The 23743-nt window shown below is 41.1% G+C and overlaps 3 protein-coding genes across 4 annotated transcripts; 1 reads left to right on the top strand and 2 right to left on the bottom strand.

Annotated features, from left to right (window-relative positions):
- Positions 1-708: 708 nt before the first annotated feature.
- Positions 709-5406, top strand: TUBB1 (tubulin beta 1 class VI). Its single transcript, XM_054845075.1, has 4 exons — positions 709-1156; positions 2801-2909; positions 3105-3215; positions 3344-5406. Exons 1-4 carry the CDS (start codon positions 1100-1102, stop codon positions 4414-4416), a joined length of 1350 nt encoding a protein of 449 aa, XP_054701050.1. The 5' UTR covers positions 709-1099; the 3' UTR covers positions 4417-5406.
- Positions 5407-6403: 997 nt separating this feature from the next.
- Positions 6404-7636, bottom strand: ATP5F1E (ATP synthase F1 subunit epsilon). The gene is made up of 3 exons (XM_054845448.1): positions 7482-7636; positions 7188-7314; positions 6404-6552 (listed from the first exon to the last, which is right to left on the bottom strand). Exons 1-2 carry the CDS (start codon positions 7511-7513, stop codon positions 7191-7193), a joined length of 156 nt encoding a protein of 51 aa, XP_054701423.1. The 5' UTR covers positions 7514-7636; the 3' UTR covers positions 6404-6552; positions 7188-7190.
- A 9513-nt stretch (positions 7637-17149) lies between these two features.
- On the bottom strand, positions 17150-23499 carry PRELID3B (PRELI domain containing 3B). Of its 2 annotated transcripts, none has more exons than XM_054845513.1 (6): positions 23317-23499; positions 22277-22445; positions 21815-21904; positions 20987-21057; positions 20034-20136; positions 17150-19337 (listed from the first exon to the last, which is right to left on the bottom strand). In XM_054845513.1, the coding sequence occupies exons 1-6, from the start codon at positions 23346-23348 to the stop codon at positions 19218-19220; spliced, it is 585 nt and encodes a 194-aa protein (XP_054701488.1). In that variant the 5' UTR covers positions 23349-23499; the 3' UTR covers positions 17150-19217. The 2 variants fall into 2 exon arrangements, with proteins under 2 accessions (XP_054701488.1, XP_054701489.1); XM_054845514.1 differs by lacking the exon at positions 23317-23499 and adding an exon at positions 22933-23290 and having other exon boundaries at positions 19076-19337.
- Between the last annotated feature and the right edge of the window lie 244 nt (positions 23500-23743).

Genomic DNA, 23743 nt, shown 5'->3' with positions numbered 1-23743 from the left:
CATGTAATAAAACTACTATAAGCTTCCAGAAGACAACCCGTTCTGGGTTTCTGTTGCTCAGTGATACTAGTCCTGTTTATCAGCAGGCAACAGGACTATGTCATGTTTTGCTCAGCCTGGCATTGCTTCCTTTAATGCAGCAAAACATTTCACATAGTGAACATTATAGTTAACTTGAGTGGAACTGGGTTTTCACCTCTAGCATTTTCCTGGCAAGTTCTGAAATGCCACATCTCAGCTATAAGAAAATAAGAAATAGACGAAATACTGTATTTGTTAATGGCAGAAAGGAAGAGAGAGAAAGAGAGAAAAGGAGAGAGAGCATCTGTGCAAGTTAGTCACAAGTTGCTTCAGATTTTAGATTGGTTGAAATTGATGGATTCTTATGAGATGTTTAAGGAATATATATCACTGAGAGTGCAGTGTTATATTTACGTTTTACAAAGTATTTTTTTGTTACTGATCCTGTCCCCCTCCTTCATGCAGTCAGACAGTGAGAATGATGCTTATTAGTGAACTGCAAGTTTGGCTGGCAATGCTCTGAATGTTGTGATTATAGGAGGCTACTGCTCAAAAGTTGTTATTGTTTTTGTGATGGATGTTGTCATGTATCACTCATATGATGTTAAAATTTAAATTATGCAGCAGAAGCACAGGTACTTAATAAATTAAGATCGCTCATTTTTGGCTGTAATCTCTATATGCACATATATATTTGTATATTATTATGTATAAAATAATGAAAGACAAATACCATGCACACAGATATTCATGAATTGCGCTGTTTGCTGCACAGAGAGCTGGAATTAATCGTAAGGGGGTGCATGTGACAATTTTCTTTTCCAAGCCACTCACTAATGTACCTGTGCTCTTGTGAACAGTCACTTTGCCTCCTCCTGAAATGCTTTGATGAGCAGCCAGAGTTGCTGGCTACTCCCCTTGCTGGCTGAGTGACAGTCCCACTAGTATAAAAAGGCCCCTTGGGACGGACTGCGCTGGGTGTAGCTGATAGAGCAGTAGAAAGAGGGCTTGTTCTGGGGACTGCAACTAGAAAACCTGTGTTGGGTTGTAGCCACCAACAGGTCTAAGCTACACAAAAATGCGTGAAATTGTGCATCTTCAGATTGGCCAGTGTGGGAACCAAATTGGAGCGAAGGTAAGGTCTCTTCTCAGTATGGGTCATTAGTAGTAAGTGCTGTCAGTGGTAGCAGGTCAAACATCATTAATGGATGGGGACTTTTGAGGGGGAACAATTACTTTGTTAACTCAGTGGTAGGATGCGTGGCATGTCAGCAGTCAATATGATTATTTTGATGTGAAAGTCATAAGATGGGCTTGCTCCTCATGCAAAGGTTAATATTAAGACTGTTGAGGAACGAAACATCTGCAAGAACTGTGGCACAGTGATCGTAAGTGCTCCAGAGCATTCCTGCGGGGACTCACATTCCTGGGGCACTAATCTAGTTTGCAAAATACTGGGATGAGTGAAGGAGCCAGTAATTCCAGGGGTGCGAAGCTATGATGCCAGTGCTTTAGTTCAGCTGTACAGCAGTAACTGCCACATTATAATCATTAATATGGGATTGTATTAGTCAACAGAATGCCCTGTGCTATCAGTGACCAACCAGGTTTTTCTGAGTGGCACAAAGTGCAGTTAAGGATTCCTGCGTAACTGGCCTCCTGCGAGAGGCAGTCATGTCATTTGGAGTGGTTTTGTGCAATTCAAACCCTGCCATGCTGTTACTTAGAAGTTGCTCATTGCTGACTGTGTGCTAAGAGGGAAAAAAAAGAAACCCCATGAAACATTGTTTTTTGCTCTGTGATGTCCATCTCTTTTTTTTTTTTTTATTGATTAGTAGGAAGTTGCCAAAAAAAAGTATCTGGGTTAATTTGGGGCTGGGAGGTCTTTGAAGACACACGATAACTGAAGGGTTGTTCTGTTGTGTTCTTCCTCTGTTTCTTGCTCCCACAAATCTCACCTTGATTCCTTTTATTGGCACACAAAGCTGTGGATGGCCAGGGAATGTCATGTTTAGACCCAAGTAGTTTGAACGCAGCCAGTATGATAGTTGAAAGGTTTATATTTTTTTCTGTTGGCTTTGACCCGGAAACCGCTTGTGTCCAATAAGACCTGTAGAAAAGCACACACACTAAAACACCATGCACACATTGGCAATGGTGTATTTGTACACTCCAAGTGAGATTGGATGCTAAACCAGAAGACCTTTAAAATTAAAATAGCCAGGTCATTACAGTGGGTGGGTGTGTCTATATTAAAACTGCTGTGGCAGCTGCCTAGATAAGAGCCCCTGTACAAGACATCCATATGAATGTCAAGATAGGACCAACATCTGTTTGTGGAAAGCATACAAATTTGTCTGAGCCAGCTTTGCCATGCCACAGTCCTGCTTGTGCATGACAGGCCTCAAAACAACTATCCCCAATCCACACACCCCCGCTTTTTTGTTAAGCTCATACCAACTAGTACCTGTCTTATTTAAACTAGTATCAATTTTCCTTTACTATAAAGGGAACAAATTGAGGGCCTCCACCTATTAGTGCATGGAAGGTAGCTAAGGAGTGTAAATGGTCTGCTAAACTTGTCACTTGAACTTATTTGGGGAGGAGGGAGAGGAGGGTTCCCCGCTTTGATGTGATACGTAAATGGCAAAACACCCTCCACGTCAGGCACAGGTCCCACTTTGTGTGCAGTCAGGCATGAGCACAGCAGCGCTGGTGCTGAACACGTGCTGAAAAAAATAAATCTTTGTGAGTGTATGGAACTGCTTTCCTTTTTCAGTTCTGGGAAGTCATAAGTGATGAACATGGAATTGACATCGCTGGAAACTACCGTGGGGACGCATCGCTGCAGCTTGAGCGAATTAACGTGTACTTCAATGAGGCTTACTGTAAGTGCTTGGCCCTGTTAGGGTGTTGGCAGAGGAACTTGCAGAGCCAACATGAAGATTAAAATAAGTAATTTTAAAAAAAATAAAAATTCCCCAAATCACTGTACATGGGTTGGATTTTTTTCAGAACAAATTATAAGCCTGTCTCTTTGACTCCTAACAGTCATTGTTCACATTCATTTTCTTTTGTTCTAGCCCATAAATACGTACCCCGGTCTATCTTGGTGGACCTGGAACCTGGTACGATGGACAGTGTACGGTCTAGCAAAATAGGCCCACTCTTTCGACCTGACAATTTTATTCACGGTACGTACAACATGCTGCCAGCAAACTAACTAGAGTCAACTGTCCCAAACTGGCCTTTTAACTCTTTGCAGCCTTTAAAAATTCTCTCATTAACTTTGTGGCTGTTCTTTCTGTAATTCTGTTCATAGGTAATTCAGGTGCTGGAAACAACTGGGCTAAGGGCCATTACACAGAAGGCGCTGAACTGATTGAAAACGTCATGGATGTGGTCAGGAACGAGTGTGAGAGCTGTGACTGCCTTCAGGGATTCCAGCTCATCCATTCACTTGGTGGTGGTACAGGCTCAGGTATGGGCACGCTCCTTATCAACAAAATCAGAGAAGAATATCCCGACAGGATTATGAACACTTTCAGTGTTGTGCCTTCGCCCAAAGTATCCGACACAGTCGTAGAGCCATATAATGCCATCCTCTCCATCCATCAGCTAATCGAGAATACAGATGAAACCTTTTGCATTGACAATGAAGCTCTATACGATATATGTTTTAGAACTTTAAAGCTCACCAATCCCACCTACGGTGACCTCAACCACTTAGTGTCCCTAACGATGAGCGGTGTCACAACCTCACTCCGTTTTCCTGGTCAGCTGAACGCAGATCTGAGGAAGCTGGCTGTTAACATGGTGCCCTTTCCTCGCCTGCATTTCTTTATGCCAGGCTTTGCTCCACTGACAGCTCGAGGTAGCCAACAGTACAGGGCCCTCTCAGTGCCAGAGCTTACTCAGCAAATGTTTGATGCACGCAACATGATGGCAGCCTGCGACCCTCGTCGTGGACGTTACCTGACCGTGGCATGCATCTTCAGAGGCCGAATGTCTACCAGAGAAGTGGATGAGCAGTTGCTGGCCATCCAGACCAAGAATAGTTCCTACTTTGTGGAGTGGATCCCTAATAACGTCAAAGTGGCTGTGTGTGACATACCACCGCGAGGATTGAAGATGGCAGCCACCTTTATTGGCAATAACACAGCCATTCAGGAGCTCTTCATCAGGGTTTCTGAACAGTTCTCCGCTATGTTCAGAAGAAAAGCATTTCTCCATTGGTATACTGGTGAAGGTATGGATGAGATGGAATTTTCTGAAGCAGAAGGTAACACCAATGACCTTGTGTCTGAGTACCAGCAATACCAGGATGCCACTGCAGATGTTGAGGAATATGAAGAGGTAGAAGCAGGAGCTAGCCCAGAAAAAGAAGCGCCGTGAAAACAGTGGTAATATCAAAACATTCTCCGCATGAGCCTGTTGATGCTCACTAAAGAAAAACCAGTAGCTATCATCTGCATACTGAAAATAATACCTTTCTTAAGAATTTTTTTCTCTGCATCTAGCCAAGATATATCCAATACTACAATACAATGCTTTTGAAATTAACGGCAGCTGTGCTTTACTCTCCTAAACAACTGCTGTCACTGAATCTCTCCCGAAAGAGCCACTCTGAAAACAAGTTGTCTCATAACAGCCGTTCTTGTGAATGTACTCACTTTTAGAATATTATCACCAGATACTGAATGTAATATACAGCCTCTGTGTCTGTCTGTATTTATCAGGATAATAAGCAACAGCAAAATATGCTATCAACTCATCAAATTTATTTATTCCTAGGTAAACACAATCTGTGTTCTGTTTGTGAATGTGTTACTGATTTAGGAACACATGCACATCTGCAAGGCCTATGAAGGCAGCTTCTATTTTATTACCCACTCCACAGACTGACCTAGATCTGTGGACAAGTTCAGTTCCTTTAGTTGCATGGGGAGGGGAAACAACATGGGGTAAGACTGAATATGTACATTTTTACTTTTTTTTTTTTTTCCCTAAAACTACTTTAGTAGTTCTATCACATTGCCGGCTTATATTGTTGCAGAGCTTGTATTCGTTATCATTGTGTGGTTTGTTTCCATTTCAAATTATAGACTGAGTTATATTAGCATACAAAGCTGTGAACACTGTATAAAAGTTGTTGTGTGGTATATATTTTCCCCCCATGTACCAACTACTGTAAATTTTCTTCCTATCAGTACAGCAAAACAGATGGAATGGGTTGCAGATGGTTAGATAGAACTTCAATAGCAATCATTAAATCAAAGACATACCTTCCCTTCAGGAATCAAAGTTTCTTGCCTTCACAGCTATCTACTTAAGACTGTATTTATAATATTCTTGAAAATAAAGATTATATACCATTCTAAAAAATACTGTAATACTTGAAACATTTGATAGACAAAAATAATAGCTTATTCGTATAAGGACTAACTTTAAATTACATGACAAAATTGAGCTTGTTTTATTTTGCTCTTAGAAGAATTTATTATTCTGTGAAGAGAGTAAGAGTCAACCGCAGAAGCGCCTGGACGAACACAAACCTGAAGCCAGTTCTGTACACGTGCTTTCCTGTGCAGGGGGATGACATTAGACATGCTGCGAAGGCACACAGCAGCAGGAACACACAAACACTTCCCTGCCCAAACTGATAGACCTGAAAGTGTGAGCTAGCAGAGTGTCACTCTCCACTCCTGCTGCTTCCCGGTGAGCCTGTGTCCCTCTCCCTCCCAGTAGAGCAAAAGAGCAATAACAAGGACAACCAACAGCTGAGTGACCAGAGCACAGCCCAGGGAATCCTGCACCTCCTTCCCCACCTTGAGCAGGACACCAGGTCTCCAGCTCCTGGTTCACTGCTCAGTACTCCAGACAGCTTTGGAGATTGGATCCATGGCAAAATATCCTGCTCCAGTTTAGTTTTAATGCTAAGCCTCACCAAATCAATTTTCACCGAGTTAGTTTCAGCTTAAGCACAAATGGAAGATGAACACCATGACAGCAGAGAATTTGAAAGCCAACAGTGTTCCACTTCCAGCAGAGAGAACTGACAGAGGTATTTTTAATTATCAAAATTATATGCCTATATTCTCTGTTGACACAGGTTTTAGTGAAGAAAACTTTTTACAGAGTAATCATTAGTCATTGAAATGAAGTAAGCAGAAAAGTTTTAAACAATTAAATCTCTCACTCATTGATGTACCTGAAACATCAGCATGAAATCCAACAAAAGAGATTTGTGTTAAAAATAAACATAGGTTGCTACTGAACAGTAGACTGTGATAGAAAGAGTCTTCTATTTTAACACAAGTGAAAGATAAATGTCTCTGTGGAGTACTTTGTTTCAAGAGGAACAACATTTTCCACACATGCATTTGTTTAACAGAAATTACATTTATTAGCATCCCGATTTACACAGAGCGGCAAGTTTTACAGTTAAAGTGATGACATTACATTGCAGAGTCTTGAGCTTGCCTACAGCTTTGCAGTTTGCTGTTAAGAGTATTCACCACAGATCAGTTCCTATGAGAGATTTAAAATACAAGTTATTCAATTCAAGAATATGTACAAGGTACGCTTCAAGTAAAAGGCAGTAATAATTTCAGATCAGGGATAGAAGCTGTTGTGCTTCAAATAGAATTCAGCTGCTCATGATGCATGCAATGTCACAAATAAAGGTACAAAAAGCATTTATCTTTCACAGGTAGTAGATAATCCTTACACAAATAAGTCTGCTGATTAGGGGAAACAGTAGTTCAGGGAGGTCATCGCTTGGCTTAGTGAAGTAAGAGACAGGAAACCTGTGAACATCGCTACAGAAACTCAGCTGTTCTGCAGAAGTCCATAACAACTTTGACCAACTCCCAAATCGTTCAAAGCAGGGCCTGATGGAGAAAACATCTCCTTTTCCTGAACTAATGACATTACACAGTTTCCTATCCCACACGCAGTCACGGTGCCGAGACATCCATGCACAGTAGCGCTAAACCAGTCGGCAATCTGTTCCAGTTCCACCCATGAAGATCAGAGCTGATTTTCCACATGTAGCACGAAGCCAAGCAGTTACAGACGGTCATTAACCCGACTCACACTGGGAAACCAACACTCCTCATATGAACAGCTACAACAAGGCACCCCAGCCCATTCAATTTACTTACAGTTTATTCCTTCTTGGGTTTCACAGTTTTCACATTGGCCATTGCCGCCCTCTCTGCCTCTGCTTTGTACTGAGGCTTCATTGCCGCTCTAACAACCTGAGCACAGATCTGGGAATACCGGATGTAACTAAAGACGGGAGAGAAAAGGGGGGAAAAAACGAAGGTGAGGATCAAACGCGTCTCCGCCCGCTCCAGAGGCGCCACTGTGAGCCCCCCCGCCAGGCCCTCGCCTCCGGCCGTTACAGCTACCGCAAGGAAGTCACGAGAGGCGCCTTATCGCCGCCAGGCAGGTACCTGAGGCCGGCCTGCCGCCAGTAGGCCACCATGGCTGCGGGCTGCGGCGCCGAGAGACACGGGGGAACGAACCGCTCCGCTCCCGGGCAAGGTCAGCGCCCACCGGAAGGGGAAAGACCACAACGCTGCTTTCTAGCCAATCAACAAGCAGGAATGATCCCTCCGCCAATCGAAATCCGAATTACCTCAGGAAGGCTGACCAATGGCAACTATCCATTTGCCCCTCCAGTCACAAGCGCTCTCCTCTGGCAGCGACCAATCAGAGGGCTGAATAAGGCACACGACCTCCCGAGGAAAGCCGCGAGAGTCGTGCTCCGGCCGCGGCGTCGCCAATTTCTCTCCGCTGCGGGCCCCCGATGAGCTCCCGCGGCGGGAGGCAGAGGCCCCTGGTGGGTCGGGGTGCTGTCGTCCCGCGGGCACAGGCCTGTGGACAGTACCACACTGCACCGGCCTGTTTCTCCCAGTCCTCCCCGGTAGGAACTGTTTGGGGAAGGTTTGGGGCCTTCCCGGTTTAGGAAGGCCTCAGCTCCGCCTCCAGCTGGGACCTGCCTCGAGGTCCGAAAAACCGTGTGTGTGTGGTCTTCCGTGATTCAGAGCCGGTAATTTGCCAGAAACACACTACACATTAGTTAACTAAAGAACAGGAATGAAAGCCTGACCCTTCTATGAGGCTAATGGCTAGTTACATAGCAATTGTTAGTTACGTAATAACTCACTCCTAAATAGTACTGCTGTAATCTTAAGAATCCAAGCAAGTGGTTAAAAGCATGCATTTTTCCAGTTACATCAGATGTCATTACCCCTTTCAGTTTTTAGCTTTTTCTAGATAAGACTGTAAAGAAGAAAATAGTTTACAAGCATGGGGAGCCAGTGATTTTTATAAACACAGACTGCCTTCAGTTGGGAGTTTTAAGCTGTGTGTGGCCAAGTTGTGCCACATGCCTCCTTGGCATGGGAATCTTTGGGATGTAAGACTGTTTATACATACACCTGAAATTCAATCATTTGCTCTAAACAAATTCATAAAAGACAACATAGCAAACTAGACGCTATTGTCATCTGTTGACACTTGATGGAAAAATAGACAATGTTCCATGTATATAACAAGCAAAAAGTTATGAGAAGTCTCAAATCACTTTTGATGAGGAATCAATTTGGTCCTAATCTAATGTTCATGTAAATAATTAGGACTCAGGATTTAAGAAGATTATGTATTGGATTTTTTATTAAATCCTTGCACTTAGGTATGTATACCTCTTTTCTCTGTTAGTTCCATGCCGAGCCAAAGCATATCAAAAAATATGTAAGAATCCTTCAGAAGCTGTACAGGTCTTGAGGAAACGCTGGTGACTTTGGTCCTCTTTGCACAGAGGCATTGTGTCTTCCTGCTGATTTTAGTATCTACTGAAGTGCAAATTCCTGGAAATCACGCAGTGATTCCACACTCACTATGCAATGATATTTTCACTTATGGTACATTTTTAAAGCACAGAGTAATTTTCAGCTTTATTGGAGATCTCACTTAGTGCTGAGCCATTGCAATTAACAATCCACACATCATAATCTCCATATAGATCCACCAGAACAAAAAGAGCAGATACAACCAGATGTGTCAGTCTATCTCCAGGATAGCCTATGACAGTAAGAGAAGTTTGCCCATTAATGTAGGAACATTTGCCTATTAGTAGGAACACTAACCAGGAAGAAAGAGTGGGAAGATAGAAATAATTTTCTGTCCTAAATTTGCTTACTTAATCTCTGTACTGAGATTACTGAAGAAGACTAGTTAGTGCCAGTTGCGGTGACATTTTGGAAGTGAACACTTTACGATGCTAAAGTTACACTAGTTCCTTCCATCTTGACCAATGATTTGTGTCTAAACAACTTTGCTCCTATTGAATTTGGGGTTCATTTCTAAAGTCCATGTATTACAATCTTTCCTACTTAATTTTAAATACATAACTAGTATAAATGAGGCAGAGCATGATTCTTATTTCATGCATTTATTTCCTTATTTATTTTTTTGTGTGAGGCATTTTTATCCTAATTTTTTAGACAGACATGGCATATTGGAGCAAAGCTTTCCAACTTTTAACAATTAAATAAATTTAAAAATATTTGTTATGACAGCACTTTTAACACAGAAGGGTGCCAATGATATGATATTGAAACAAAACATACTTGTTTTCTAAAAACCCAACTATAACAATGATAAGAAAAAGATACAAGAAAGCCCCTCTCTGCTACCTATGCAACATATTTGATGCAACACAAGTAACTGCACTACTTACATATACTGATAAAGGGATGCTATATACAAATGCTGTTTTAGTGGTAACATCTGATGATTTGATAGGTAAAATAATTATCAATAAGATTATTTAAAGCCTCACGGGCAGCCTGGGCCACAAATATAGCTTGGCAGAAAAAAATTATGCTAGCAGAGATGGCCATCTTTCTTCCAGCTACGTGTCCCTCTATTCCTGCCCCACACCTCTGATTCCTCTCCCTAACTCCTCTCACTTGCTCTTTTTTTTTTTTTTCCAATTTTCTTTTCCTGTCACATCATCTCTCTCTGTACCTTCATGTGAAATGCCTCTGCCTGCAATTCTGTACAATGTACTCAGATTTAAATCCATAATGGAGATGTACAACTTGGATGCAATTATTTGCACATTTTTAATATTTGTTGATCTTGAAAGATAAAAAAATTCAGCATGAATTAAAAAAAGGTAAACCTTTGGGAGAGGTGCTATGCTGAGACAGAATGAAAATTAGATTACTGACAGAAATTGTGCTCCTCAAAAATGCCAGACTATATATTGATGTTTATGCAACTATAAACAAGGCACCATTACAGATTTGTACGACCTGTTTTCATGCTCAGTTCTATTTAGATGTTAGGATATGCTTGTAAAGCCCTAAACTTTCCTCAGATAAGAATTTTCAGAAACAGCACTTAGAAAAGAGCACATAAAGGAGGAAAGTTTAGAAAAGTATAGAGAGGTTGCAGAGAGAAAAAGGGGTATGTTAAGAGAGTTAGATGCAGAGATCAAGAGAAGCTGAAGCAGTGCAATTAGCAACATCCAGAAATGTGAGAGTGGATAGGTCTGGGGGAACTAAAGATGTGAGATTAGAAATGTCCAAAGAAACGGAGGAAGTGAGGGAAGACGCATCCTGAAAGGTGAGATTGGAGACATCCAGAAAGGGTGTAGAGATGAAATTAGAAACACCCTCAGAGGTCGATGAGGATAATTCAGAGGAGCCCTGAAACATGAAATAGTTAAAATCGGTGAGATCTAGTGATTCTGAAGAGGTTGAGGAGGTGTGCTCTGAGACACTTAGTGAGGATGGAGGGATTGTACAGGAAAAGTCCAAGGAAGCTGAGGAGGTGTGACTGGAAACATCTAGGGAGGGTGAAGAAGTGAGACTGGAGAGGTCTAGAGAGGGAGAAGAAGTAGGACTGGAGAAATCTGGGGAGGTTATAGAGGTGAGACTTGAGAGATCTAAGGAGATTGAAGAACTGTCGCCAGAGAGATCCAGAGACCCTGATGAAGTGAGACTTGATAGGTCCAGTGAAATCGAAGAGGTGAAACTGGAGCGCTCCCAGGAATCTGAAGAGGTGAGACTGGAGAGCTCTAGAGAGATTGAAGAGGAGGTACTGGAGAAGTCCGAGGAGGCTGAAGATGTGAGACTTGAAAGGTCCAGAGAAGATGAAGAAGTGAGACTGGAGAAGTCCACAGAGGATGAAGAGCTCAGACTGGATAAATCCAAAGAATCGGACAAGGGGATTTTAAAGAGTTCCAAGGAGGCTGAAGTCTTGACACTGGAGGGGTCCAGGGAGGCCAGAAAAGTGAGACCAAGTAGGTCCAGGTAGATTGAAGAGATGACACTGAAAAGCCAAGTAAATCCACAACATGACTGGTGTTAAATCAGAAGTATTTTAAACTAAAGATCTCTAATAACACACCAAAACAAAACAAAAAGACATAGTGAACCCAAATAATATTACTTTTGAAAATAAATAAGCGTACAGTTTTAATCTTTGTGTCTCTTAGCGGTTTCTCTTATGGTGCAGAAAACTCTAGTAATAAGAGCTCACAGACTTACAATATTGCTCTGTCACAACGGACCAATACAGAAGTACAAGTACAGAATAATATGTACAGTAGCAGACATTCCTCTGTCCTGGCATGTCTCTCCTTGTTCAACCAGATTTTAGCATCTATGATAGCCTGACAAAGAACCCTCCTGTCAGATGCCACCTCCCTGTTCTGAAGGTCTGGAATAAAATAATGGTTATGTAATAGAATGGAAAGTAAAATGGTTTTTGTCTTCTTTTCCAGATACCATAGGATATTCAGGTACTAGGCTACTTACTGGTTATGGAGAGAAATTTTTAAAAAAACAACACAGTTGTAAATGGCAATTACAAGTCAAACTGGGCCTCTGACTGTAAAGGTATGAGGGATTATTTTCTTTTGATTCATAACATCTAACTAAAAAATGTGGATCTTCTTGATGATGCTAACAAAAATGGCAAAGAAAACAGTATTTTTCTCTGCAGTGTGTGCAGGATTTATTTTTGGAAGCTAGCAGTATGCTAAACTGATTCTGTCACTAAGAAATACACGTCAGCAACATCAGTTCTACTTGTTTTTCAGATAAAGAGAGGTCTTATTTTATAACTTGTATTTTTTACCTCTAGACATAAAATCTGTACTGTAATAACAGTAAATTTAAATTTGTGGTTAGTTTGAATTGTTTAATAAAATTATACTAAGAGAAGTTCTGATAGAAGGCAGACATCTAACTAAAAAGGGAACAGAACAGCTTATATTTCAGTTCATAAAGGTGCATCTAATTATAGTATGAGTAGATCAAGAGGCTCATCTACAGCTGCCTTCTCTTGTCTCAAGACTGCAAAGCAGAGAGTAGTTGAAACCTGCTGTTGTCTTTCCAGACATAGGCACAGGAATGCACACAGCATTATTCAGAGAATCATCACAAAAGTATTTTATGGGCTAAGAAAGTGATAGATACACACATACAGGAGGCTGCAGCTTCTCAGGTGAATACACCTGAGCTTTTCCCATGTTATTACACAACTAATGTCCAGATGCGTGTATAATGGATTTAACATAATCACCATGGGTGGAACTCCCACTGAGGTCACCTCTTAACTGAAGCAGGTGTCTGCTGAACATGGGCTGAAGTTGCCAGGAAGGATGACTTACTATGCAAATATTAAAACAACACAAAAATTACCAGACTAAAAAAAAGCTGCTTCTGTACCAATGATGAGATCTGAAATAGTTCTTGAATAATATTTATTCATAATGCCTCTGTAATTTTAGAGCTCATGCAACATGGTCGTAATTCTATCAAGAGTACAATGTTTACAGATCAAAAGGCAAGACAAATTAATTTTTCTTAAATGCATAATTTGTGATGAAATTACAAGTTTGCTTGCTCTATACTTTTAATAAAAGAACAAAAATAATTAACCCCTTAAAAAAAATCCCACCCTTGCTATCTAATGACACCATCATTTTGTGGCTGACTTATCTTTCTTAAAAGATTCTTAAAAGTGCATTGTACAGGGGAGAATAAATAATTATACAAAAGGCAAATTACAATACAATAAAAAGCCAGTATCAACATGATTTCCAACAGACTGTAAATTCCATCATCCCTTCTCTGTGTTCCTTCTGCCTTAATTTAAAATGGCAAAGTTATTGCACATTTTCCTATGAAATAACACTGTCAAGAAACAGGCAATTATGGCCACTATTATATAAAATGTACAGGTCAGTAATTAATGCTTCCTACCTTTGATAGCTGTGGATTTATGTCCTTTCTCTGCCTGTGTAAGCCATACTGGGCTGTGCTGGTAAAGCCCTGCTGTTCTCTCTGCTGCTGACCCTAATCTGTTCTACAGCTACTGGAAATCATGCCATGCTGATGACAATACGGGTCATCTCCTGTTAAATCTCCTCTTGTCTAAGTACGGCACTCAGCACATAGCACCAGCAGGAAACATACTCTGAAATCAACTCTAATCTTAAAGTTGCAGTTCTGTGCTGTTTCCTATTACAGGACAACATTTTGAAGGTTAGTTGATGAAGCAGATGAAGACATTAATTTTTAACTTTTGGACACCTGGATTCAAAATAAAAAATAATTTTGCAGTATCATCCAAGTTCTCAACTGTCCATTCTACCATATCTGGCACAAATAGTCTCTGGAGGGACCCAGGATCTGCAGAGCAGAATTCAGGTACACTCAGGTTTGAAGAATCTTATACATTAGTTCCTATTTTAATGTGTTTAGTAACTTTTGTTAGCTATGTTACTTTTAAAATGTTGTTACGATAACATAGCATGATAACGTAAAGCATTCTGTCCACAGTTGATGGTCATATTGAATAAAGATTTAAAAACACCTAGGTGACATCAATGGCTGGAGCCTGTTTTCAGACACTCATAGGTGGTTATGCTTATTTGAAAGACAAGGGAGACTTTGGATTGTAGGTAAATAGGACCATTATTGCATCTCACTTTGCAGATAGGGAAATAATATCATCTATGCAGTAGCACCCTGCTTCCATTTGTCCTATCCTTTCACAGGAAAAGCAGGGCAATTGCATCACTTGCTGAATGTCCCTCAAAACTGGCAATTACAAACAGAGGAAATAAAACTATAGAGTATCAGGCTGAGAAGGTTAAGTGCTTCTAGTACTTCAGCTAGATCATTCAGAATATGACATGACTATAAAATACAAATAAATTCCAAGTATGGATTCTGATATACACTTCCTTACTCCCAATTTTTTACAACTGGATTTTGTTGCAGCTGCCATATGTAAATGAGTTTAAATCTAGATAAAACAAAGCAGTTATCTTGCAGGTAAACAATAGCTACATAGTCCCAAAAACCCTGTTAACAAATACTCACCCAAATGACGCTACTTGTCATATTATAAAACAGATTTCTTACCAGAGTATCCACAAAGTTGAACGGGCTCTAGGAATACTGAAGTTCACAGCAGGGGATATTGTTTCATTTAATTTGGTGTAAAATGGATTGGGTACATGAGTAAGAAAATACTTACTACATATGTTATTCATTGTATTATATTCTAGCTGATATATTGAGCTAGATTTTATATATGTATTATCTAGCTGCTGGTGGTTTTTTAGGTCAGTGTTTTTAAACTTTTTGATTGAAGGACTGTCAAACCTTTCTGGAGAAAAAGAACATGTAAAAAAGCTATCTTGTGTTGAACTGCTTGTGATATGTGTGTCTAAGAAGAAAGACTAACTTAACAATGTTACTGTTTTACAAAACTGTATTTTTTTCTGTTAGAATAACATGCATTGTTTACAGCATCAAATATTCTTTCTAGTAGATTCAGTATGAAATCATTGTAATACACATTGCAGAGGCAATATAATTTCAGCCCACCTAATAGCTTCCTATAGATAAGAAGATCCTCCATTTCTCCTCCTTCAGTGTGTCTCACCTGCTACTGGCTGTGTAAAGATTCTATCACTTCTCATATTCATGGTTTTTTGGATCAAGTTGACTTGGCTCAACAAAGGGTGCGAGGGAAGAAGTAGGACAGTGCAGCCAGGAGCAAGAAGGCAGGCAGGCAGACACAGGACTGTTTCCTTTCTCTGAAGGTAAGCAATTAGTTCAGCTTAGTTTTAACATGCAACCTCACCTTTAGAATAATTCAATTTTATGGCAATGCATAAAGCAAAGCTATCAAATTATTTGAGAAAGAAATGAACAAGTCCTGTGCAAGTGAAAGAGCAACCTTCACCTTGAGAAACAGAAGGATTCTGAAATGACTCAGTGCTTTCACACACGCTCTTTATCGGCACTCTTCAGTTCTATAAACATGAACCTCAACAGGATGCTGATCTTTCCTTTGAACCAACTACCTGTCAATGCCAGGGGGCTTTGAAAGGTTGCAGTTACTAGACACTGGGTGCTTAGTTTTACCGTATATGACATTTATTGGAATTATGCTAGACTACAGTTTAACTGCAAATATAGACTGCAATAGACAGATCAGCAGTGTTGTAGGAAATGGTGGTTAAAGTTTTTTCTGGTTTTCCAAAACAAACAACTGGTTGACATTTATAGTTAACTGCTATCTGACTGAACAGGTGCTGACACCCATTGTCAGCAAGAAGAAATACTTCTCAGGTAAGTTAAGCCTTTTTAAAAGTACTTCATTTCCATAGGCATATGGCTATGTCCGTACAAATATTTAAGAATTCAAGAGCACTGTGTTTCCATTAGAAGCAGGAGATGATGCAAGTGTTCAGTCTCAACAGAAGAGGGCATTAAGCTTGCCAAGACTTCAAACTTCCAGCTACTGCAATTTAAACTTCTGGTTTTAAATTAACTGTAATAGCATTTCTGGATGCAACTTGTTTTAGAAGGATGTTTTGGAGACTTGTAGCATGCCCATCCTCCTGGCAGACATCCTTAGTAGCTGTGTTGGAGTACTTCAGGGTCACAGGAATATGAGAAAGTCATCCAAAATAATTAAGGCAATGAACAGCAAGGAAATCTAATGATTTATTATTGAAAATTTCAGAAGGTGAGCAGTGAGAACAAAGGATTTAACAGTGCCATCTTAAAATATTCTCCAGGCCATTGAGCTTTAGATCTAAAGCTTAGTCACCTCTGTTCTATTTCTCAGCAAAGTTATATGGCTGAGAAGTTTTACTGATTTAAAAGCCTGAATCTGCAGATGAGGTAAAACATGAATCCATTTATGCAAGCTGAAGCAGGTAAGGATCCACCAGCGACCACACCACTGATTTGTTCACATCACATTCTTCCACCTCTGCCTGTTCTGTGCCCTCCCCCTTTTTTCTTTCTTCCTGGTCCTTTAGTTTTGTGCCTCCAGCTGTAGCTCCTTTCTCTTACCCACCTCCTCCATTCCTTCTAACCACCACAACACACAGCTTCTCTGCACTACCTCAGGTTGTGCTCACTGCAGTGTTAGTGCATTCATCTGTAGCACCCTACATTCATCAGAGCAGTGCCAGCCACGACACAGCCCTGCAGCGCACAGGGAACACATCACTTGCTGAAGTGGCTAGTCAAGAAACCACCTCAGTATGCACGTGCACCAAGCACAGGGCAGGTATCTACTTCCTTCTCCAGTGATGGGACAGCATGTACTTTGTAATTGCTGCACACACAGTCCCCTGCTCCTCATCGAGCAAAGCTTCTTGAGGTGCAGTCTCCTATTGTCAGAATTGTGGGTAAACAGGCAAGCTGTTACATGACTGCATGGACCCAAATGTTTTGTTTTCTTCTGTTCTTACAATAGCCAACATTAGATTCCACATGCAGAGACACATTCCTTAACAGGTACATTGTAACAGAATAGAAATCTTGGTCCAAGCAGACTGAAAATCTTTCCACAGGATCTAGCAAACTGTGAAATTTGGTCGCTAGTTAATGTATCAGATTTGCAGAAAAGCAGTTATTAAGAAGCAAAAATGACCATAGCAGCTGTAAATGTGCATTTGAGGATATGCATTTCAATAAAAGAAGCTACTAACTCCAGAGTATTTCTTCACCTTCTTCCTCCTCATTTTAGGTTACTCACCTAGCAGTCAAAAAACCCAAACAGAAAGTTTCAGGAACTAGCCAGAACTCAGATAAAATTTTATTTAAAAGGTGCCACAGACAGAAAGCCATACTCCCTGACAGAATGGGAATGCAGGCATATAAATAAAATAGAACAAAGAAAATCATGATCTTTCAAGAAGTTGCTGAATGCTTGCAAAAAATATTTTTTTTCAGTGCAAGGGCAAACTGTGAGTTCATACTATACAGTCCTTAGTGCAGAAAAATTAGGAAAAGAAAAAAAATTGACTTTAAAATGCCAAGTGATGCTAATGGCTAAACAAACATTTAAAATGAGTTTCAAGCATTGCACTTTTATCAGAAATGATGGTACAGTTTTGCAGAAGTTTCATGTAGCCTTTTAAAACCGAAATGCTGTTTCAGTTGTAATAACTTCCTGTAAAGAATGGCAAACCAATGATTTCAATTTATTAAGCTAGTCTCAAACCATTTCTTTTTAGAAAAATATTTAGAATAGTTAAATTTTTAGAAGTTATATATATATATATATATACACACACACCTGGTTTTTCTCCCCTACACAAATCTTACAGAAGATTGTGTTCCCATGTGTTCACCACCTAAAATAAGCACTGGTTCTCTATATAGCAGACACTATTCAATAGGCAATTCTGATATAACATAAACGGCATGCAACATAAAATGTGCTGGAACAAGTGACATTACAGTTCTTAAAGGCAAAGAGAGAGTCCTGAAATTACTTGTAAGCTTAGAATCAAAATTCCAGGAGGATCCTCTGGCACTAAAATACAAGCATCAGCTAATTCAGAGCTGTGTCTTTACATTTTTCCTTCACAGTGAAGGAGCCTCAGGGACAGAGAGCCTCTGCTGCAGTCAACAGCACTACCAGCAGACTGGTATGCTATGTAAGGAAGGATGTCAAGGTCTGACCTTTAAGTTCCCACAGCTAATAACTGGTGACAGTACCAAGAATCTACAGCAAGTACCAAGAAACAAAACACAAACTGTAGAAAATGTTTTATTCTCAAGGTTTTCAGTTAAAGAGCCTTGTATTGTGAGCAAATTAGTTCAAAAGGTAAAGGACCTTCTGGAACTTAGAACACCATGTTTAAATGAAAGGACAACAAAATGTTCAGTTGATGTAATGGGTTATTTCTGGAGCATGATCAAATTAATGAGTGTTTCATTAACATTCTTTACTATCACTTCCTTTTAGGTTTAGTATCTCTTTAGCCAAATTCACAAAGGTTTTTTAGTCCTTTAAGTGGTTCTTTGAAATTTTGAAGTGAACACCTACTATTCTTAGATGCCCTAGCAGCTTGCAAGATTTTAAGGCTCTATGCTTATTGTACCCCTTTATTTAATGTGCTTTTAGAAATGGAGATATTTGTTCTAGAAGTTTAAGATAAAATTTTATTTTAAGTTACTGCACGCCCAGCTCATTAATGTCACATTTAGGAACAGAATTTAGGTCTTAGTAGACAAGAGACACTGTGTGTTTTACCGACATTGACTGAAAAACAGTGAGTACCATGTTAGGTCAACCAGTCAAACAAGTTAAAAAGCTTATCAAAAAATATTTTCTACATTCTTTTGTATTTCAAGCGTCAAGTAATAAACTTTCTATTAAACCAAGTTGTATCACACAACTATCAAAAATTAACAAACAGAACAATGCTGGAACAAACCATTCTGCTTAATTTTGGGCTTGGTCCCAAAAGAGGTAGTCCGTAAGTCACACAAAAATAAAAATTCCACAGAAGTTAATCTAACATGCCAGTCTCCTCCACCATATGCAGCCTCATCGCTAAATGAGGCTATTTCATATCTGAAAACATTATAAGTTAGTGTTCATGTAAATACAGGAACTATACTTGAAAATTATTTCTTCATCTGTAACCGAAATTCGGTCCAGCTGAACCAATATATTAACTAGGCATCAGCCTCATTAGTAAGAATTCAGCTTTTCTCCAAATGAAATTTGAAGCATGTCTAATACAGGTATGCCTTTAAATAACAAAGGATACATGTATTTAGGTTTGGAGAGAAGCTTCAGATTGTTAAATCTCATTAGTAACACAGGTATATTTACTATCATTTCTCTACAAAGGCTGCTGCTGCCATTGAATTCCTCATGGTTCCTCTTGCTGAAGCTGTGAACTCTTCAATTTCAGCATTCAGTCTCTTAATTACCCATTCCAATGCTTCACGGCCCTACAGTTAAAGAAAAGTTTATCAGTGTATAAATTGTAGCAAATAAGTAAATAGGTTAACCCCCTGTCTTACTGAAAACGACTAAAGACACAACAGTTGAAAAAGAAAGAAAAGGTACAGAAATATGTGCCTCTGATATTTTTTACTTCAATAACCAGAGTACTGCAGGAACATGCACTGCTTTAAATTTCATGAAAAAACTTATGTCAGCAGTGCTCACGTTACAAACCACAAAAGGCTTATCCAGATTGTTTTATCGTTCTTGAGGCTGAACTCAAGACAACTTTGGATTCACAGAGGATACATTCTCCAATAAAACAGAACATCATTACTCTCACATAACTACTTCAGATCTGTCTGGATGTATATCCTTTTTCAATAGCAAAAGCTAACAGATGGCATCAAGAGGGCAGCAAAAGAGTGACAGTGCCAGACCGTTAAGTGAGTGGAGATGTTTCTCCAGTGAAGATTCAGAGAGCTTTGCCAATAATACTTTATTATCTCCATTCACAAGAAGAAAAAAAAAAAAAAAAAAGGAAGTCCAGCAAGCAGAGCATTCAGTTTCTACAGTAAAGGCAGTAGAACTATGCGAACCCTTCCTAAGACTGTTGACAAAGCCAAAAAGTAAAATAGAGATTTTTATTCCCTTTGTCATTTAGCCAATGGTCACACATTTTACACAAGGGTCATACTTACTTTATTAGCATTGGAAGAAATTGTGTTTGCCATTAGCCCTTCTAGGTAACTGCTGAGACTGACACCTTTTACAGATATTATTGCTTCTTGTGTCAAAATGGTTCTGAAATAGAGAGCAGGAAACGGAATTATTCCAAGTAATTTAAAAAAGACTGCATTGCTGAAAGAAACTCGTTCCTCCCCAACAAGTACATTCCCTCATTAGCTCCACTGTATAACACAGAACTTCTTGTTCCATAAACACAGCCCACTTCCACAGTTCTTAACTGCTTTATGCTTCTACTCATGAAAATAAAACCCAAGTGTCCCCACTAAGTCCAAGAGTCCCTTTGTGGCACTCAACTATTTCCATCTTTAGCAGCAGCAAGTTAAGAGTGGAAACAGCAGATCTGGAGTGAAGGTTAACTGAGAAAACAGTATTAAGACATCCCCTTCAACAACAGGGATTTAACATTTCTGACTGTCATGAGAGAAAAAAACTTCTTATGTTAGAATCCCTAGAAAGATCCTTCATAATTATCATTAGTTCCAGCAGTATAGACCCATGAAGCTCTAAAGTTGCGTAAAAAAACTCCTCCCAACACCAAAACCCAAACTTCCAAAATTATAGACTAAAGGCAGGTAAATATGCCTCTAGTGCAGGCTCTGTGCTCAGACTGATGAAGTCATCAGAAAGGAGTACATGGTAACTGGTACAAGCTCAGTTACAGAGAGGACACAGGACAACTCCCTGAAAAGCTGAGCTGAACTGGACTCCATCATTGCAGGACACTAAGTTTCCCAGTAGTGCTCTGCAGAAGCAATGTCACTAGAAAAAATGATAGCCCATTTAATTAATACCATAACAGAGGTGATGTAAACCTCACATTCTGTTCAAGGGAACCCACAGGAATTTTAAAGGCCAAAGTCAGCAGTTTGGATTCAGGGCAATCTCAGAACAAAGAGGTACTTACTTGTCCGATTCGTGAGGGTGTGGTTTATAGACAAGCCTCTCATCTACTGACACTAGGTTTGTAAATGAAATCTGTAGAATATAAAACAAGATTACCCCTTGATAAAAATATTAAAGGAATGTAGTAAATAAAACTGCAGATTCCAAACTAATGCTTATATCGAATTTAAACAGTACGCGTTTCCTGTAAGCATTAGAGTTGTACAACAAGATAGAGAAATCTCCAAGTTCAGCATTTGCTGATCTAATTCATAGAATCCCAGACTGGTTTGGGTTGGAAGGGACCTTAAAGCCCATCTAGTTCCAACCCCTGCCATGGGCAGGGACCCCCTCCACTAGCCCAGGTTGCCCAAAGCCCCATCCAACCTGGCCTTGAACACTGCCAGGGAGGGGGCAGCCACACTTCTGTTTCCTTAAGTTTTTTTGATCATTTACCAATGTACACTGCCACATTTATAAAAACATTTCAACAGTGGGATCAGACAGATGGAGTAGTACAAAGAGAAAAACGTTACATGATTCGGAAACAGTGACAGTGTACACCAAATGGCTTTTAAAATTTTTTTCTTAATGCCCCCCGCCCCCAAAACTACTGTGATCCTGCTCATCAGTATGTTCAGACACTTTGGTCCTGACAAGTTCCAAAAACCTAGTAGCTCCTTTCTGAAAACCAGAACTAGTCAGCTATAAACATGTTACTTAAACCTTTAACTTGTATTGTTCTAATGCAATTTTAAAGTAATTTTCAAGATGATTTTCCTTTTCAAATTTACAAGTTGTTATAATCTGTAATCTATTTCAGTTACACAAACGCATCTAGAGTACTTACATTACTGGATTTCAGCTCCATTGTTTTTTTCACTGGATCAACAACAGAGTGCTCCTGAACATATGTCTTTGTTCTGCATGTGCCAATGAGCTAGAAGACAAGCAAAACATAGATGGAATTAATTATGCTAATGAACTGCAATGTTTTTAGTGCCTTTAAATGCATAAGTAACACTTGTAGTACTGAACAGACACTAGGACAACAGAATTAGGGTTTAGTTTAAAATAAAACTATTCAGTTGAGGTAGATCACACTTTTAAGATGGAAAGAATTTAAGATCTAGGCAATTTTTGGCTATCAGGAAGTCACTATGTGTACTGCTGTTGAGCTTTCCTGATACAGAAATGCTTATAGTTTTAAGCCATTAAAAGTTATGAAATTATACATGTCTATTACACCACCTGGTTCACAAACTTCCCCTCCCTCCGGCATCCTTTCCAAGCTCTGCAACGCAGTACGTACGGATTTCACAATGGAGGGAATTCCCCATTCCGTACTGAGGAGTCTGTGGCTGTGCAGCTTCCCGCTGGGGTCCACGTGTCTGTCCAGGACATCGACTCCCACCACGCTGGGGTTCATGGGATTTGGGTACTTCTGCATGGCAGCCATTGTTACTGTTTCCCAGGGGTGACTGCCAAAACAGAATCCAGACACAAAGCTGTACACGCTTGGTTTTTAACAGGATTTCTATTAAAACTGAACATATACGTTGATTTATATTTTTAAAGCAGTTCAGTTTCCAGTTCTCAACCCTACAAATATCCTTCCCTAGAGGAAAACATCTGTTTCGTGGATTGGACAGTGCTACATGCAAGTTAAGCGTACAATACACCTGATTAATCAGGACTCCTGACTTCAATTACCTTCCAGCTTGTAATTTGATAAGAAAGTTTCCCTGTGACACAATGCTTTTTTGTTTTTGTTTTAGTAATACTAGAGTAATTTATTAAGCTGTTTCTTTCCTCTAACAAATATTTCCTTTGGATTATTTTTCAACATAGGTGTTTTGGAGCACTTGAGCCCCCACAACATGAAGCGACTCTCAACGCTTTGGTCAGTCCTACACCTCGAAGGCGAGGACAGCACAAAGATAACCCTCGACACGGCCGGCACCGCACCTGGATCCGCGCTACGCCGGTACGTACGACTCCTGGTTTGGTCTGTAAGTGGCTTCCACCGGCTGCGTCCCCTCAGAACGCCCAGGCGCCGGCGGTCACCCGCACACACGCCCGGCAGCCGGCTCGGTGCTGCGCCCGCCGCGCTTCGCCACCAGGCGAGCCGCTCCCCACGGCGAGTGACCCCGGCGCGGCAAGGACGCGCAGGAGGAAGGTCAACGGAGGCGAACGAGCCGCGGCGGCCGGAGCTGGGCTGCGGCGCCGAGCCAGCCCAGGGGGGCACACGGCCCAGACGGCAGAAGCCCCCTCGGCCCGCCGGAGGAGCGGCCGCCCTCCCCAAGGCCAGCCCTGCTTCTCCCCTCAGGCCGCCCCCCCCGCTACACTTACTCGAAAACGTGCTCCGAGGTCCAGATCTTCATGGCGGCGGCAGGAACGGGGCGGGGCGGGGCGGGGCGGGGCGGGCCGGGGGCGCCGCCGCGCTGTCCTCGCACCCCGCCGCTCCGGCAGCCGCGGGGCGAGGTACCGCCGCCGGCAGCCGCTGCGCCTGCGCAGCGCGGGGCGAGCCGCAGCAGTGCAGTAGGGCGCGGAACGCTGGCTTCCAATCCCCGCGCGGCACCGCGTTGACGTCAGGGGTCACGTACCGTGTGAAAGTCACGCAGAGACTGTCGGCCGCTGTGTCCGAGCGGCGGCGGGTGTCACGCGCCTGCCTGGGGGCCGGGCCGCGCTCACTGCGCCTGCGCACGGCGGCGCCGCTTCCGCTGCCGGGGCGCTGCGGGAGGCGGCTGCTGCTGACAGTGTTAGCGTTGTGTCGCCG

The sequence above is a fragment of the Grus americana genome, chromosome 17, assembly GCF_028858705.1.
Source record: "Grus americana isolate bGruAme1 chromosome 17, bGruAme1.mat, whole genome shotgun sequence".
Taxonomy (NCBI): domain Eukaryota; kingdom Metazoa; phylum Chordata; class Aves; order Gruiformes; family Gruidae; genus Grus; species Grus americana.
The sequence above is the reverse complement of the archived record's forward strand: the minus strand, read 5'-3'. Positions and strand labels throughout refer to the sequence as shown.

Excerpts from the sequence above, each read along its gene's own strand:
- TUBB1 (XM_054845075.1), top strand. The coding sequence starts at position 1,100 with ATGCGTGAAATTGTGCATCTTCAGATTGGCCAGTGTGGGAACCAAATT. Across the intron at positions 2,910-3,104 it reads GTACTTCAATGAGGCTTACT|CCCATAAATACGTACCCCGG; the intron begins GTAAGTGCTTGG and ends CTTTTGTTCTAG. Across the intron at positions 3,216-3,343 it reads ACCTGACAATTTTATTCACG|GTAATTCAGGTGCTGGAAAC; the intron begins GTACGTACAACA and ends TTCTGTTCATAG.
- ATP5F1E (XM_054845448.1), bottom strand. The coding sequence starts at position 7,513 with ATGGTGGCCTACTGGCGGCAGGCCGGCCTCAG. Across the intron at positions 7,315-7,481 it reads TGGCGGCAGGCCGGCCTCAG|TTACATCCGGTATTCCCAGA; the intron begins GTACCTGCCTGG and ends TCCCGTCTTTAG.
- PRELID3B (XM_054845513.1), bottom strand. The coding sequence starts at position 23,348 with ATGAAGATCTGGACCTCGGAGCACGTTTTCGA. Across the intron at positions 20,137-20,986 it reads CACCCTCACGAATCGGACAA|AACCATTTTGACACAAGAAG; the intron begins GTAAGTACCTCT and ends TCTCTATTTCAG. Across the intron at positions 19,338-20,033 it reads TTTCTTCCAATGCTAATAAA|GGCCGTGAAGCATTGGAATG; the intron begins GTAAGTATGACC and ends CTTTAACTGTAG.